The following is a 16,820-nucleotide window of genomic DNA, read 5'->3' on the forward strand; positions in this document are numbered from 1 at the left end:
TAAGCAAAGCTATCAATGAATAGATCTAAGAATTAGAACGGTAAAATATCTCCAAAAGATTGGAGTGCACAGTATATATGATCAACTGAACAATATTGGAGTGTACAGTATATATGATCAACTGAACAATATACATTGGATCATTTTAATTAAATTATTGGTCTATTGGTCTATTGGTCTATTGGTCTATTGGTCTATTGGTCTATTGGTCTATTGGTCTATTGGTCAGACAAATCTTTATGAAATTTTAGGATCGGATACCAATTATCAATCAAAAATTGTTTCACGGATTTTTTTATGGTACCATGTGAGTTTCAAATAAATGAAAACAACATAACGAAGTATTGCAAAAATACCATGCATCAGAGTTTCATGAAAAACAATTGGGTTGAAGAAGACGACGCTAATCACACTTTTTTTACTCACCCTGTAGATATCTAATACATGTATGTTTTCTCTACAATTCTTTAATTAAAATAGATCTATTTATTTTCTAAAAGCCTGTTAAAGGTTTACATCATGACTGAATCAATCCACACTGCCAGACTTTATCTCTCAACTGCTTAATTGGTAAAATATACACAGGGCCGGCGAGAGGGATAAATAGACATTATTTCATCCCTGTGCTATTGTAACTTATGCCCAAGTTTAGAATTATCATTTCAAATATTATTATTATTACTATTATTATGATTATTGTTATTATTATTATTATTATTATTATTATTATTATCATTATTATTATTATTTTTGATATTATTATTATTACTTTTTCGCAGATTTTATAAAAAAATTTGTGGATTTTAAAATTAAATGAAAGTCGAATTGTGTTGACAGTTTTTTTCTAAATTTCTATTATCCATAAACCTTCCCTGGGGTTATGTAAATTCCCCACAAAATTAGGCCCGATCAGTTTAGCCGTATGACGTTTATTGGATACAAACAGACAGACAGAAAAGCAAAACTCTGAAATATGAAAACGACTTTTAGAATCAAGTTTTAACTTGAAAAAGTACAATAAGCATAAGACACAGAAATTGTGCAGTGTAAACAGACCCATTGCACTAAATGAGGGGTTTACAAATTGTGTCTAGTAAAAATATCTTCTTTGTAACAATACTAAATACACTTGAGCGTCGTCTATCAAAAACAACTGGAATATGGATAGAAACTCAAGAGCTGATATTGAAATACTACAAATTGCCTGATCAGCTCTCGAAACTGCATATTAACCCTATGGACTTATATCTGCAGAATTGTATTGTATGGATTGCATGATATTTCACCAATCATCTAGAATTTTGTCGCAGTAAAAATTAACCAATTCGGTATTTTAACCAAGGAAGTCAGGGAGAGGTGTGGAAAACGTGTTATTAGAAGGAAAAATATGATAAAGAAATGATTTTTTTTTACTTCGCAGTTAACTTATTTTGGTTGTATGTACTATACAACATACATATCATATAGTGTTCTATTTCATATTTTCTATCTACCTTTCCCTTTTCATTTCACACCATTCCTTTCCATATCCTCCTTTCACTCCCTCCCTTTCCTTCTTTTAGTATCTCTTCCACACCATTCCCTGACATGTTTTCCTTTCTTTATCAATTCCTCTCCTTATCACAACTTCCCATACCTTCGTCCACCCTTCCTAGCACCCTCTTTGCGTTTTCTGTTCTTAGACGTTTTCCCCTACCCCTTCTAATCCATACCCTTCAGCTTTCATTGTTGATTTTTAAGGAAAGAAAGTTGTTTATTGATTAATCAGAATAGTTTTGTTATTGGATTTTATTGGTGGTTTACTTTGGTACCTGGAGAAAAGTTTCTGGCCTAGTTCTCATCTATACCTAGTGTCTAGACTACCTGAACCCACAGTGTACACACTTTATTCTACAAGCTTTAGTTTTCTCCTCCTAGTCTGGCATGAAACCTCAGTAGCCAGTCTACCATTCCTCTACTTGGTTTAATGACTTTGCATTTTTTATCGTTTTTTACTATAATTACTCAATAGTGTGCGGTGAAAAGTAATTGCCATATAAGATCAGATCTGATTGAATTTAAAACTTTTTAAGGTTTGTATTTTTCACATGTTATGGAACTTTAATCCTCATATCTTTGCAATTTGATGTCTCAGACCTTTCATATTTCAAACAATTTAGTCAAGTTTAAAACATCAAAGTGAAGAAATTATAAAATGTATTTTTAGGCGAAAATTTATCTAACTGATAAATGAATTTTTGAATAAATGCAATAAAAAAGCAATCTCAAAGTTTATTAACACCGTGATGATGTCCATGTAGCCAAACTTCTGAAAAAAAATACAAAATATTTAAAAAATTGTGGGGAAAAACATATCTTAAATATTTAAAGAAAAAATGAGTGATGAGCAGGGAGAACACAGTGAGAATGGCGGGAAACAACATCAGCATGCTCAGCAGGAATCTTCTCAAAAAAGGTTTTTTTCTCAAAATAAGTCTTTAATGAATGGATGAGAATAAAATGGGATATCGTTAAATATTTTCAGTTTCTCCGGAGGTAACGGAGTCCATGAACCTCTAGCGATCTCGTCAGAGGACGAGGAGGAGATATTCGACATTCATCACAGCCAGGAGGAGTTCGACCATATAGTTGGAGAGATTGAGAATATTCTAGTGGAAGACGACTTTCTGAAACTTCAATCAAATCTGCTTGAAAAGCATTGGCACCATTTTGAGGTATCTCTAGATAGATTTTATAACGATATCATTTTTACTTTCAGGCATAGTCAAGAAACATCCTTTTATCATATTTACTTTGTATATTAAGCCTATAACCAGTTGTTCAAGACCTTCGCACACGTTACACATGTTATACAAGGTTACCCACAAAGAATGAGAGTGAGACTTCAGAAACGGCTGTTTTGAATTTACACTGTATGTTGTCCCTGCAAATGTAATTTCTTTCTTTCTTTGACAAATCATTTAATAAGCCATTACAATAATATATTCAAGGCAAAAGACTTATTTAACCTTGTAATCGTCATATTTTAAGAGATCCAGGTCGTCTTACAGTCTCATTCTTTGTCGGTGACCCTGTTCTTTCAATTTATCACTGTACGAAGATATTTTGACGAATTTACTGACCTAAATTATAGGATACAGAAGAGATTAAACTGATATATACGGATATACTTCACGAATCTGATCTAAATTATAGGATACAGAGGAGAATAAACTGATATATACGGATATATTTCACGAATATACTGATCTAAATTATAGGATACAGAAGAGAATAAATTGATATATACGGATATATTTCACGAATATACTGACCTATTTATAGGATACAGAAGAGAATAAACTGATATATACGGATATATTTCACGAATATACTGAAGCTATGGAAAAATATATTGAGACTCAGTTAGAAAAGGTATTTTTTCTTTAAATTTAATTTATCCAAATAGATTAACAAGTACAATAGGTGGCAATAGAGAAATGGATCAATTATGCACGACGTCACAAGTGTCAAATATAACAAGAAGAACTAAGTTTTCTCAAATTAGTTAGCATGTTTTCCAAGATTAAATAAAAAGTGTAAAAACAGATAATAAAAACGCATAAAATTGCACTTGTTTTATTGTATTATTAATTATTAATTATTAATAATTTTGTCGGACACAAAGTCTAAGTTGACACTTGTGACGTAAGAATACAGCTGCACTGAGAGTGTACAAATTCTACACTACCATCTATTGTACTAGAATCTATTTGAATCTATTTATATATATTTGTGCTGTTTGTTTATATCCAATAATAACGACAAAATGGCTGAACAGATTGGAGAATAATTGTTTAGGTATCTCAGGAGTTTTCGTCCAAACAAATTACATTTTTTTAAAGCCTATAAACCAGGGGGCGGAAACGTCATGTATGTGTGTCTGTACCAAAGAATGTGTGTAAGTAATAACGAACCGAAGACGTGTACTGTAGGTATATACAGTACTTAAGAATCTCGGTATTTGTACAGTCTAATTAATTGTTTACTTAAAAATAAGTTTAATATGCATGCCATATATTATTCATATATTTAAGTCAACTGCACTATAAGCCAAATTTTCATGCAAAGAATATAAAATTGATTAAAGTTTACAATAAACTAGTCGTTATTCAAGCTTAATTATAATTGACGACATTGTTCTGAAATTTCCTTGACTGTAGTCATGTTGTGTGTCTGTACCAAAAGAGTTTACGTGTGTAATAACGAACTCGTCTGCAAAGCAGTTCAACTGGCTTTCTCATGCCAGATCAGCACCATTTCCCTTCCCTTTATTCTTATTCCCTGTTATAAACGGTGAAATCTTAAATTTTTATTTTTAAACTTAAATAATGTACGAAGGGAAATATGACAAGGAAAAAAGCAAGAAATAGTACAAGATGGGAGGCAAATATTTGTAAATATAAAAATATATTTTGCTACTAATTGTTTAAATATTAGCGTGTAGATGGATTTACTATGGACGATTTCCTTGAAACTGTTCAGGCCAAACGACAACATTTAGGTATTTTTTAAATAAATAAAATAAATAATTTTTTAAGTAAGGAAAATCTAAATATGTATATTTATCATTTTAAGATGGAGACGTATTTGACCTTCTGTACACTCTCTCCGGTAAAATTTTTTTTATATTTTTTAGTAGATTTAAATAAAATTTAAACGATGGAAAACTATATAAAATGAATTGAAAGTTTTGAATAAATTTTCTTTATTTCAGATTTCATGGCGTTTAAGGATTTGTATGTAGAGTTTGCGAAGGATAAGGGTTCTCCAGGGAAAAAATCAAAATTTTAAATTTACAAATCTTTTCCAACCCTTTCCCCTCGTTCTTTGCTTTACGCCTTAGCCGACTTGGCCCCATTTTATATTTTTCAATCATCCCACAAGTATTGATATTTGTACTCTTTTCTCTTAGGATAAAATATTCCGAAGTTTAATAAAACCAAAGGAATTGATTCTTTGCCACAAACTCTGATATTCTAACTTCTATATCTTTGCAACCTAATGTCGTAGACATTTGATATTTCGAACTATTAATTCTGCTAGATATTATAATCTAAGTTTGAAATATTTAAGATTTACACCATCAGGTTCGAAAGATATAGGGACAAGCAAATTTGAATTTGTGGCAAAAACTCAATTCCTTACTTAAGCAGAGTATAGTTTTGCAATGTTGGAACTGTGCAAGTTTTTAATAAACGAACCAAATCAATTAACAACCTTACCTGCAAGCAATAAGGACTAAAAATATCACAGTTTTTATACCGATACATTACTATTCACAGACCTACTGTATAAACACAGATCTACTGTATAAACACAGATCTACTGTATAAACACAGATCTACTGTATAAACACAGTTCAATCTACTGTGCAAACACAACTGTATAAGCACAAATCTGCTGTATAAACACAGATCTACTGTATACACACAGATCTACTGTATAAACACAGATCTAATGTATACACACAGATCTACTGTATAAACACAGATCTACTGTATAAACACAGATCTACTGTATAAGCACAAATCTGCTGTATAAACATAGCTCTACTGTATACACACAGATCTACTGTATAAACACAGATCTCCTGTATACACACAGATCTACTGTATAAACACAAATCTACTGTATAAACACAGATACACGTGATGTCCCACAAAAAATTTGGGCCCGATCGGTTCAGCCGTTTTGACGTTTATTGGATACAAACAAACAAACAGACAAACAAGCCAAATTTATATATAGATAGAACAGAATTTCCTTACAGGAACGTTTTTTATCCTTATTTCTTTGCATCTTCATGTCGTAGATCAAACATTCAAACAATGAAAGTTCAAGATATCAAAGGTTCACATCTTCACGTTAAAAAATATTCGATTTTAAAAATTAGATTTTGAGGCAAAAATTTAGTTTCTATAAACATATATAGAAGCTATGAGTCTATGAAGACAGTTAAAGGAATAAAAACACAAATAAACAAATGTCATTACAGAGGGATTTAATACGTTTTGCATTATAAAATCTAAGCCATCTGGGTAACAATTGTATTTCAAAGTATCTTCCATTTAAGAATGGATTTAAGTTGAAAGATTCCACCTGAAAATACGTTCTCCGACCCTTAAACAATTTGATTTTAACAGGACCAGACCTCTCAGATCTTCTCAGTGTTCAAAAGATCAATTAAAAATCAACAATTGAGACAGAAAATCAAAATCATTTAACTCAGTTAGTGAAAATTAAATATTTGCTATTAATTGCTGAAACATGTAAATTGTACGATATATCAAAAATCTGTAAAATAGTAAAACATTTTTCTTAAAACTAGTTTAAATGATTCTATTATAGTTAAGTCTTGAAAAATAAAGCTCTTCCCTCTCTTAAAAATAGTGATAATTAGTACTCTTAGAATTGAATTGGCTCGAATATCGATTTAAAATATAAAACCTCGTTTGTGTTGTATAATAACGGTATCTTAAATTTATGTTTACAAAAATGTATTTATTTTACTTTTTGTGTGTATTTACAGGCCTGGTAATTTCTAGTGGTATCAATTATAGGTTCCTATTTATAATCCAAAATTTGGTTTAATTAATTGTTAATTAATTAATTTTGTATGTATTGTGATTACTCAGATATGGGAAGAGATAACAATATTTTGTTGACATTTTCTTAGAGTGGTGTTTAGCTTTAAACCTTTTAAGAATCACAACGTTAAGCTAAACCTTTTAAGATCTATACAGCTGAAAATTTACAGCTGGCATTCAATGTTCAGTCACACATGGAAAAGGATATTTACGAAATCATTGATGAGACAAAGGTTCAAGGTGTAACATCGTAAATTGAACAATGCAATTACTTCCACACTTCCTTGAAGAAAGGTCACAAAACTATTTCGATTATCCTTATTCATGTCTTATCTGTCTATTCTGTGGTAAACTTGGCTTCCAATGGTATCTTTTTGTTATTTTGAAAATACATCTTGTGATTGTATAATACGTTATGATAAACAAATAAACTAATTCTTTTATTAGGTGCCATTCAAACTAGACTCACACGGTCTTAATTGTTTTATTTCTTTGATTTGTTTTTAATCACTTTTATATTCTCATACCTAGTAATTATAACACAATCAGGACTCATTACATTTACAATTATTTTCAAAACAAATATTAATTATTAAAACAATAGTTAAAAATGAAATAAATTTCACGTAATATTTAAATATTACATGTTATGATAATAAAGCCTCTTATTAAAGAGATATTGAGAAGAACAAAAATGTTTTGAATTTCTGATATGTGACCGGAGGCCGAGTTTAAAGAATCTAAGTCGTGGCTTAAATCCGCCAAAACCCGGCTTAAGTTGAGCGCCGGCTTAAGTCTTGAAACATTTGATACAATTTTAAGTGAAACCAACCATAATTAAGCCGCGGCTTAAATTTAAACCGCTGCTCAAATTCTTTAAATTCGGCCTCGGATGAGTTTGATTTACTAATACTTGTTAAATCAAAACTAGAGAAGACAGTAGGTTGCACAGTAGTACCAGTAATGGCGGATAAATTCTGTTTTCTCCTTCCATGTATTTTGCAGCGACATCATGTACCAGTCAGTACATTCATTTAGATAGACATTTCTAATGTAAAGAAGAGCGTAATTAACGACATCATGTACCAGTACATTCATTTAGATAGACATTTCTAATGTAAAGAAGAGCGTAATTAAGGACATCATGTACCAGTCAGTACATTCATTTAAATAGACATTTCTAATGTAAAGAAGAGCGTAATTAACGACATCATGTACCAGTACATTCATTTAGATAGACATTTCTAATGTAAAGAAGAGTGTAATCAAGGATGATGGTTCTTATTTAAGAGGGGCGATGTACGTTCCCCCACCCATCCCCGACTCCTTCATTATTATTTGTAACTGTGCAGTAAAAGTACGTATGCATACATGGCACTGAAAGTACAGGGTGTGTCACGATACTTAATCAACATCATTATTTACAATTCATTAAAGTGAAGGATGTATAGGGTGCCGTTGTGAATCGGGTATAAATCTCTTAAATTGGAGGATGTATAAAGCACCGTTGTGAATCGGGTACATATCTGTTAAAGTGAAGGATGTATAGGGCACCGTTGTGAATCGGGTACATATCTCATAAAGTGAAGGATGCATAGGGCACCGTTGTGAATCGGGTACATATCTCTTAAAGTGAAGGATGTATAGGGCACGGTTGTGAAACGGGTACATATCTCTTAAAGTGAAGGATGTATAGTGCACCGTTGTGAATCGGGTACATATCTCTTAAAGTGAAGGATGTATAGGGCACCGTTGTGAATCGGGTTATACATATATCTTAAAGTGAAGGATGTATAGGGTACCGTTGTGAATCGGGTATAAATCTCTTAAATTGGAGGATGTATAAAGCACCGTTGTGAATCGGGTACATATCTCTTAAAGTGAAGGGTTACTTCGGATTACGATGCCATGCTCCCTGTAAGGTTGGTTAACTTGTATTTTAAAGGAACTGAATAAAAGGTTGTTCCCACTGATGTTTTCTAATTTTACCTCAGATCCCACAGTTTTAATTACTTTATTTTAATAGTGTGGTTTATATTCAATAATCCTTAATGGCTGAATTAATTCACATTTCCATTTATCACTCTATCTATCTACTTATTTTTAAATATGTCATAAATATGATCTAATTTCAACGTACTGATGATTAAGAAAGGAATTGATTCTCTGTCACAAACTCTGATTTTCTATTCCTTATATCTTTGCAACCCAATGAAATTGCTACACAGGCAATTTCTCAACCAGGCTTAACTTCTTGGTTCTAAAGGACACACAGTCCAATGAAATTCCTACCAGACAATTTCTCAACTCATATAATTCAACGAGAACCAAAACCTCTATTTCCAAGCTCACATATATAGATTCAATGCAGAGATCTCTGTCGTCATGTTTCAACGAGAACACGGACTACTTATAATACCGTAATCAAAGCAGAGTCTCAATCAACTAACTTTATTCAAAAGCTTAGGTTACAAAATTAACAGAAATTGACGTAATTCAATTCCTACGATGTTATTGATATCACATGATTTAGATTAAGACAATCGTATTATGTATTTAGCGCACAGTTAAAGTCTAAGGTATGTATTTAAAGGATTAAAGAGAATAGATGTAACGCAGGCCATATTTTATAGTGTAATTTAAATATGTAGCATGATTTAAGCTAATTATGTTAAGTATTCAATTGAAACACAGTTTCAATGAATAATGTCATTATGTCTTAGTTTAGAACATTAAATCATTTTTAATGTACAACGTACTGCAATTTTACAGAATATCATGTTTACACGCTTTTTGCTACAGAATCTTGATATTCTTGTCTCAATTCCTTTTTGAGAAAAAAATATCTTTAATTTGGTGATATCCACACATAAATTCCGTCTGCTACAAAAAGTTACATCAATTTTCAAGACCGGGTTGACCTTAAAGGGACTGTGAAGGAAAAATAAAAGGGGGTATAGGCTGAAACCTGAGAATCTCAGGAAATTAACGATAACAATAAGACATCTATTTGATGTTCCTATCTCGAGAAATTGACATACAACTGTGTCAAAATTATACCATAACCTATATATGTAAGATATACGTCAGTATCAAATGACTAATAACTCCCTCCAATGGTAGTGCAGTATACTGGTCACATGATACAGACGGAGACATGTGACAATAATACTGCACTCCAATTGGTTGGAGTTCTGGTGACATGTTCCAGACGCATAAATAATATTTTTTTATTTATTATTTATTTTTTGAACACTTAAAATTGGTTTCGATATTAGATTAGAACTATAATTATACTTATATATGGTTTTTTAACTAACAACTTTAATTCTTCTCTAATGTTGTCTTCTTCACAGTCTCGGAGCTGTAACAGGAGATACTACAGACATTCGATATTGTCTTCTTCTTGAATGGTGAGCGGCCCACATTCTTCAAAGATGGCTCTTGGTAAACTGTTAAATATATCTAGAGAGAATTCGTCAGAGATATTTGAAATGTTGCTTCCAAAGTCGTACTGTAGAGAATATGCAGATATCGATCCATCTAGCCACATCAGTGGATTCCAACTATGCAAAATAGACTGGGCAAACTTGGCAAATCGTCTCAGCAAAAGAACTCTTACAGAGTTGATTTCTTTAGAAAAATGCTTCACAAAATAAGTATGTGTAGGCTGTGACAAGTTCCAGCAAACTTTAACTGTAGTGTTCCAAGATCGGTAGGTTTGACAGGCATACTTACTGAAAAGGTTCCAAATATTGCTTAAAAGGAACAACAACAAGTTTGCACAGCAGATAACTTTTGCAGTAGTGAGCAGAAATGGAAAATTCCCAATAATTCAGTAGATGATCCATTGTAGGCACCTCTAGCCTTTCTGCAGTCTATATCTTGTGAACCTGATTCATGAATGATATGACCAAGATGGTCAACCTGACTGACCCAGGGCAGCTTCTGATCATTAAGGACGACCTCCACCGGTTTTCAGTCACGTCCACAAGTAAAATAAATACATTTGGACTTGGATTTGTATGGATCTGGATTTGTTGAAAAGGAAATATTATGCTCCTCAGCATACTTTTCACAAAGTTGTAGTAGGTTTTGTAAACCATTTCTGGTAGGAGACAGCAGCAGAAAATCATCACAGTAGACCACAACACCAAACCCACTTTCTCTAAGCTTTACAGGCAACCCGTCCATGTACACTGTAAATAGGATAGGGGATAAACAGGATCCCTGTCGTGTACAATATACCCAGGTGCAGATATTTTCAGAATAGCTTCTCAAAAGCATGCTTAAGGGAAAGAAACCCTAGAGCAAAACAGGAAAAATATCTGTCTTAATAATCTATAATGTGTGAAAAGTTAAAAATCTAGTTTTTGAGTCTTTTAAGTAAAAAAAAATTTTTCGCATGCGGCGCGATTTTTTGTTCCTAATTATGAATTTTTTTATTCCTAAAAAATCTTGCCCCCCCTCACTTAAAGGGAGTGTTCGCGAAAAATGAAAGGAGGTACAGGCTTAATGCGATAAAAAAGCGCTTTTGATCGCTACTAATCTTACTTCTAGCTGTTGCGTCTATAAGGAGAAAATTGATAAAGACGTCTCATACCGAAGTTTGTAGCGCCCATACAAATTGAGGAAGTTGTAACATACTACTTAGACATAGACCGTAAAAAATTCAAATTAATATCAAACAAATCATTCAGATATTACAACCTATAGTCATCGATTATCTTTCGCCACATTGGTATATATTTGATATTTCATCCTAGTTTTGATTTTGTTTTTTTAAATAGTTTTTAGCTTACAACTTGTTTTCGAACTTTCCTAGAAAATATGAAAATGTCGTCTTCATTACCAAAAATCCTCGAAACAGGAATATATGTTTTTATAAATAACTCTCAGATCATAACAATTAAAACATATTATCAAAAATCAACTATATATAAATGTGGCAAAAGATAATCGATGACTATAGGTTGTAATATCTGAATGATTTGTTTGAAATTAAATTGATTTTTTTACGGTCTAAGTCGTATGTTGCAATTTTCTCAATTTGTATGGACGCCATGTTATTCGGTATGAGACGTCTTTAACAATTTTCTCCTTATGGACGCAACAGATAGAAGTAAGATTAGTAGCGATCAAAAGCCCTTTTTTATCGCATTAGGCCTATACCCCCTTTCATTTTTCGCGAACACTCCCTTTAAATCCTGTATCCGCCCCTGAGTATACCAAAGGAGTAGGAAGCTGTTTGTGTAGATGTCCATTTAACACATGCTTTTTGAAGCTTATAAGCAGCTAGTAAACCTCGAACAAATTATCAATTATACCTATTAAAAATGAAAAATTATCAAATTCAAATAATAATAGGAGCAAACTTGAGTTGAGAGGGTCAAAGTGTTATATGAAGTTACCATTTATACATATGTTACATGGAAGGGCGGGGGCTAAATAGTTTTCAAAGAATATTGATTTGTTTAGATATAAAGTATACCATTAAATAATCAAATTATGTTTGATTTATCTACTGTTTCTTTCAACTGTTGAAATTTTCCCAGAAATATCAATCAATCAAATTATAAAAATTTAACAGATAAAGCAAATTAGTAGGCTTTACAAGCTGGTGCTGATCAGATAATTGATTTTATTATCATTGCCTTTTAAATATATTAATGTTTTATCGAAAAGTTATTTATAGGTTTGGTTATAGTTCAATCTGACATTTAATTTTTTATCAAACTCGATGATTACAAAAATAACACGTCCCCCCCCCATTTTGTAAACAAAAATTAAAGTTTCAATAAATTACTTTAAACTTGAACTGGGCTTATACTCAGTAGTTTGTCTGGGTAGGGGGCTTTCTTTCCAGCATCCGTTGGGACCTGAAAGGTGAAACCCCCTGAAAACCAGAGATTTTGCTGATTCATGGGGGGGCTAAGCCAACATAGCCCCCCCCCCATGATTTACTGCACACATAAAGGCATGTATTAGCGTGAAATCAATAGCTATTGAGCCTATACAGTATGATATATAATATATTTGCGTGAAATCTAGTCAATGAGCCTATATACAGTATGATATATAATATATTAGCGTGAAATCTAGCCAATGAGCCTTTATAGAGTATGATATATAATAAATTTGCTTAAATAAAAAATTTAAAACTGACATTGTTTTTATTCGAAGCTCACATGGTTTTCAATCTGATAAAAACTTAATTTCATCAAATTTTCACACTTATAACAATACATTTACCATAATTTACAAACCATCCGTCAATCCGGCTCGGCCCGCGGTGCAGAGCGTATTGTTCGCGTATTCACAAACCGCGCCTTCATTTCCCAGAACTAGGGGATTTCTTGGCAAATTTTATAGTCCGCAATTATTTAATGCAGGAAGCTCCGCGTCTCCTTTCTAGGAACAATTTTAGCTTTTAAATTTCTCTAATCATCGTTATATTTCAATCAAAACAAACTTTTGAGAATTTTTTTGTTTATTTTTGGTTCATAGTTTAATATCGTTGTGAAGTTGCCTTACTAAATTTCGACCCGATCGGTTCAGCAGTTTTGACGATTATTTGCCACAAACAAACGTACAATATAAGCTATTGGCAAGGCTATAGGTAAATTGACTTGAACATAATCTTGATTAAACGACTTCAAACATGAAGTTTTTTTCTTGAAACTTTAAACAGTTACAGAGAGCAAAGAATTTTAAAAATAAGACCGAATATATTTTGTGGAATCGTCTCTGAAGAATCATACTTTGTATGTAACCCTGGGCAAAAATATATATAATATACATTATATTGCGTACATGAACGTGAATTAAACCAAAATATTGCCAACTTTATTATCTTAAATTTTGCAATTAGTTTTACGAGAGTACAATGGTAAACAATTGAAACTAATTGGTTGAAAAAAGATATATATTTTGTTTGCAATTCGCCAAAAGTAGTGTTCTGGATCATCTTTCAAAAATAATTCAATAATACTTCCAAGAAATCAAAATTGTGTTATATTAAACTTTATAATATCTTTATCCCAGCTTTATCCTAAAAATATTTATAAATAAAAGATCCAAAAACGAGGTTTACACCACCTTCGTTTTTGCATCTTTTTTGAATCGTTTTTTGCATATATCTTCTGTCATGATGAAAACTTGACATCGTGTAAGTAAAGCAGATAAGCAAAAGTGTAAAATAAACCAATTAGAAAACGATGTTTTTTTACACCATGCCATATTTTGCCCCTGAAAGAAAATATTGGCAAAAAACGACCCATTTGAAGGCACTTCACTAGGAGGAAGATTAATGTTACCACAACAGCACTGACAGACAAAATGTGTATTCTCTGAACTTTAAAATAAATGTTATAATCTTGAACACATATATCATATTTCTTATTATCTACGTGCTTGCAACTTACAGGGTTCAGTGAGCACAAAATAATTTGAATCTTTTCTTAATACTTTTCAAGAAAATTGTATTGATATCAAATACCCAAAAAATTAAGTAAACTAAAGCATAGTTTAAAGTTTTCCACTTTTGCTTTGTGGAATTCATAAAGGAATTGATTACTTGAGTAGCTATCTCTACTCTTATAATACCTAAATGTTTGCCACCTGATAGTGAAATCTTGATATTTATTGATCTATAGCATAATTTTTAATATTTAAGGATACAAAAATGTATGGATTCGAAAAATAAAGATTGTGAAATCAGTTTTTTTTCTTCTCTTTCATACTACCTAAAATGAGGGGTTTTCATTTTATAATATTCGAAATCGAAATTGATGTGTTGACTGTTGATATAGATGTGTGTTCTGAAGGTGATGTGTTGACTGTTGATATAGATGTGTGTTCTGAAGTTGATGTGTTGACTGTTGATATAGATGTGTGTTGTGTTGACTGTTGATATAGATGTGTGTTCTGAAGTTGATGTGTTGACTGTTGATATAGATGTGTGTTCTGAAGTTGATGTGTTGACTGTTGATATAGATGTGTGTTCTGAAGTTGATGTGTTGACTGTTGATATAGATGTGTGTTATAAAGTTGGTGTGTTGACTGTTGATATAGATGTGTGTTCTGAAGTTGAGGCGTGCAAGGGTAAAGCAAGAGACAAGAAATGTACTCTAGTTACTATGTTTAAATCTCGTTTCGATGTAAAATAAATCCGTAACCTTTATTGTTCTAAATAAAACACTGATTATGAACTCAATTTTAAAGATTTAAAGGGAGTGTTCGGGAAAAATTAGAGGGGGTATAGGCTGATATCGAGCCAATATGTTTATGTTTATGTGGTGTTGATTCTCAGGACTCCTAGTAGCGTTCGAAATCAAATTCAATTCGATATGAGCCTTTACCCTCTTTCATTTTTCCGAACACTCCCTTTAAATCATTGAATTTATGTCATACTAGGCTTCAATTTCAGTTGTGAACATTTTCTCTTTGCATTGTAAAACAAAAACGAAAAAAGTTTTTTTCATAGGAAATCAAATTTTGTTCGGGCCAATTTTGAAATTTTGATATTCCCAAACCTTCCCTTGGGTCCCTTGGGTCACGTGATGTCCCACAAAAAATTTGGGCCCGATCAGTTCAGCAGTTTTGACGTTTATTTGATACAAACGGACAAACATACAGACAAAGTGTATGTATTATTTGAATTCTCATACATTATGGGTAACTCTGTTTATATATTTATATACCCGGTTTATACTGTGGTAACCCAGTCTTTATATTTATATATCCGGTTTATACTGTGGTAACCCTGTCTATATATTCATATACCCGGTTTATACTGTGGTAACCCTGTCTATATATTTATATATCCGGTTTATACTGTGGTAACCCTGTCTATATATTTGCATACCCGGTTTATACTGTGGTAACCCTGTCTATATATTTAATACCCGGTTTATACTGTGGTAACCCTGTCTATGTATTTATATACCAGGTTTATACTGTGGTAACCTTGTCTATGTATTTATATACCCGGTTTATACTGTGGTAACCCTGTCTATGTATTTATATACCCGGTTTATACTGTGGTAACCCTGTCTATATATTTATATACCCGGTTTATACTGTGGTGCCCGTGGTTTGACCAAGTTAAGTATTCAATAATATTTTTATATTCACCGCTTAATCTGCAATGTTTATTATCATGTGGCAGTAAATAATATCTCTACATTCAAAATACTTTTAAAATAGTTAAAAAACTGTTCTTTTCTGTTGTAAAAAGTCTTAACTAAATATATAAATTGGCCGCAAATAAATTAGAACAAATAAACTCCATACCTCAGGTTCAGCCATTTTGGTTTTAAGCAAATATTATAAACCTTAGGATATTTTAGACTTTAGGGCATAGATTAATTAAAATAACAGATAAGACACTAGATGTCGTCTTTTTAAGATTTATGAGTGTTTCGTTCACAATAACCCTGAGGAAAAAGCCCAAATGAATTACGCGTAGTCGGTGTAGAACAGACTCTTTCTCTGTCTTGTAATTCTACATAAATCTTGAAAAGACGACATCTAGTGTTATTTTAATTAATCTATGCCCTTGAGTATACTCTACGTCAATACTTGTATAGCAAAATATCTTCTCAGGAAAGGGACTTAGCGTCAAATTGTATTTATGTAACATTTTTCGATTTTTTCTCCTAATTTTATATAAAAAACTTTGACAAAAGCAGTCAAATCATATACTCTGTTAAAAGTTGATAAGTTTGACAAACACACATCTCAAAGCCTACAAAAAGTTGATACGTTTAACAAACTGTCAACCCAAACTATAATTAATGTCAACTTAAAATCCATGTAAATTTGACAAGTTTTGCTGACTTGTTAGACACTTTATATAGTATATATATATATATGTATTTGAAAACTGAGGGGACCCTTGTGTGGCATGTAAGTGAAGTAGAGGGTGGGTATGTTTTATATAGTTTAAAACTGAATAATGCTTGCATTGCTTGAGAGGGGGTGTAATTGACATTTAGTAATTCAATTAATTATCAGATTATAGAATCAGTGTGCCAGAACAACAAAGTCGGATAAAAAGACAAATGAAATAAACTGATCTGAAAATAATTGTATTTATTTAAACCATGTTATTCTAGAGAAATATAAAAGGTATCTTGAATTTGTCCTTCAAAAAACTTTAAAGGAAATGTTCTCCAAAAGTGAAAAAGG

The 16,820-nt window shown here is 31.9% G+C and overlaps 1 protein-coding gene across 1 annotated transcript; it reads left to right on the top strand.

The window, feature by feature from the left end:
• Positions 1-2,370: 2,370 nt before the first annotated feature.
• Positions 2,371-7,082, top strand: LOC111698585 (ADP-ribosylation factor-like protein 2-binding protein). Its single transcript, XM_023468951.1, has 7 exons — positions 2,371-2,455; positions 2,525-2,714; positions 3,325-3,414; positions 4,480-4,543; positions 4,618-4,653; positions 4,757-4,813; positions 6,186-7,082. Exons 1-7 carry the CDS (start codon positions 2,376-2,378, stop codon positions 6,227-6,229), a joined length of 561 nt encoding a protein of 186 aa, XP_023324719.1. The 5' UTR covers positions 2,371-2,375; the 3' UTR covers positions 6,230-7,082.
• The last annotated feature ends 9,738 nt before the right edge of the window (positions 7,083-16,820 follow it).

This window comes from Eurytemora carolleeae, unplaced genomic scaffold (assembly GCF_000591075.1).
Source record: "Eurytemora carolleeae unplaced genomic scaffold, Eaff_2.0 scaffold297, whole genome shotgun sequence".
NCBI lineage: Eukaryota > Metazoa > Arthropoda > Copepoda > Calanoida > Temoridae > Eurytemora > Eurytemora carolleeae.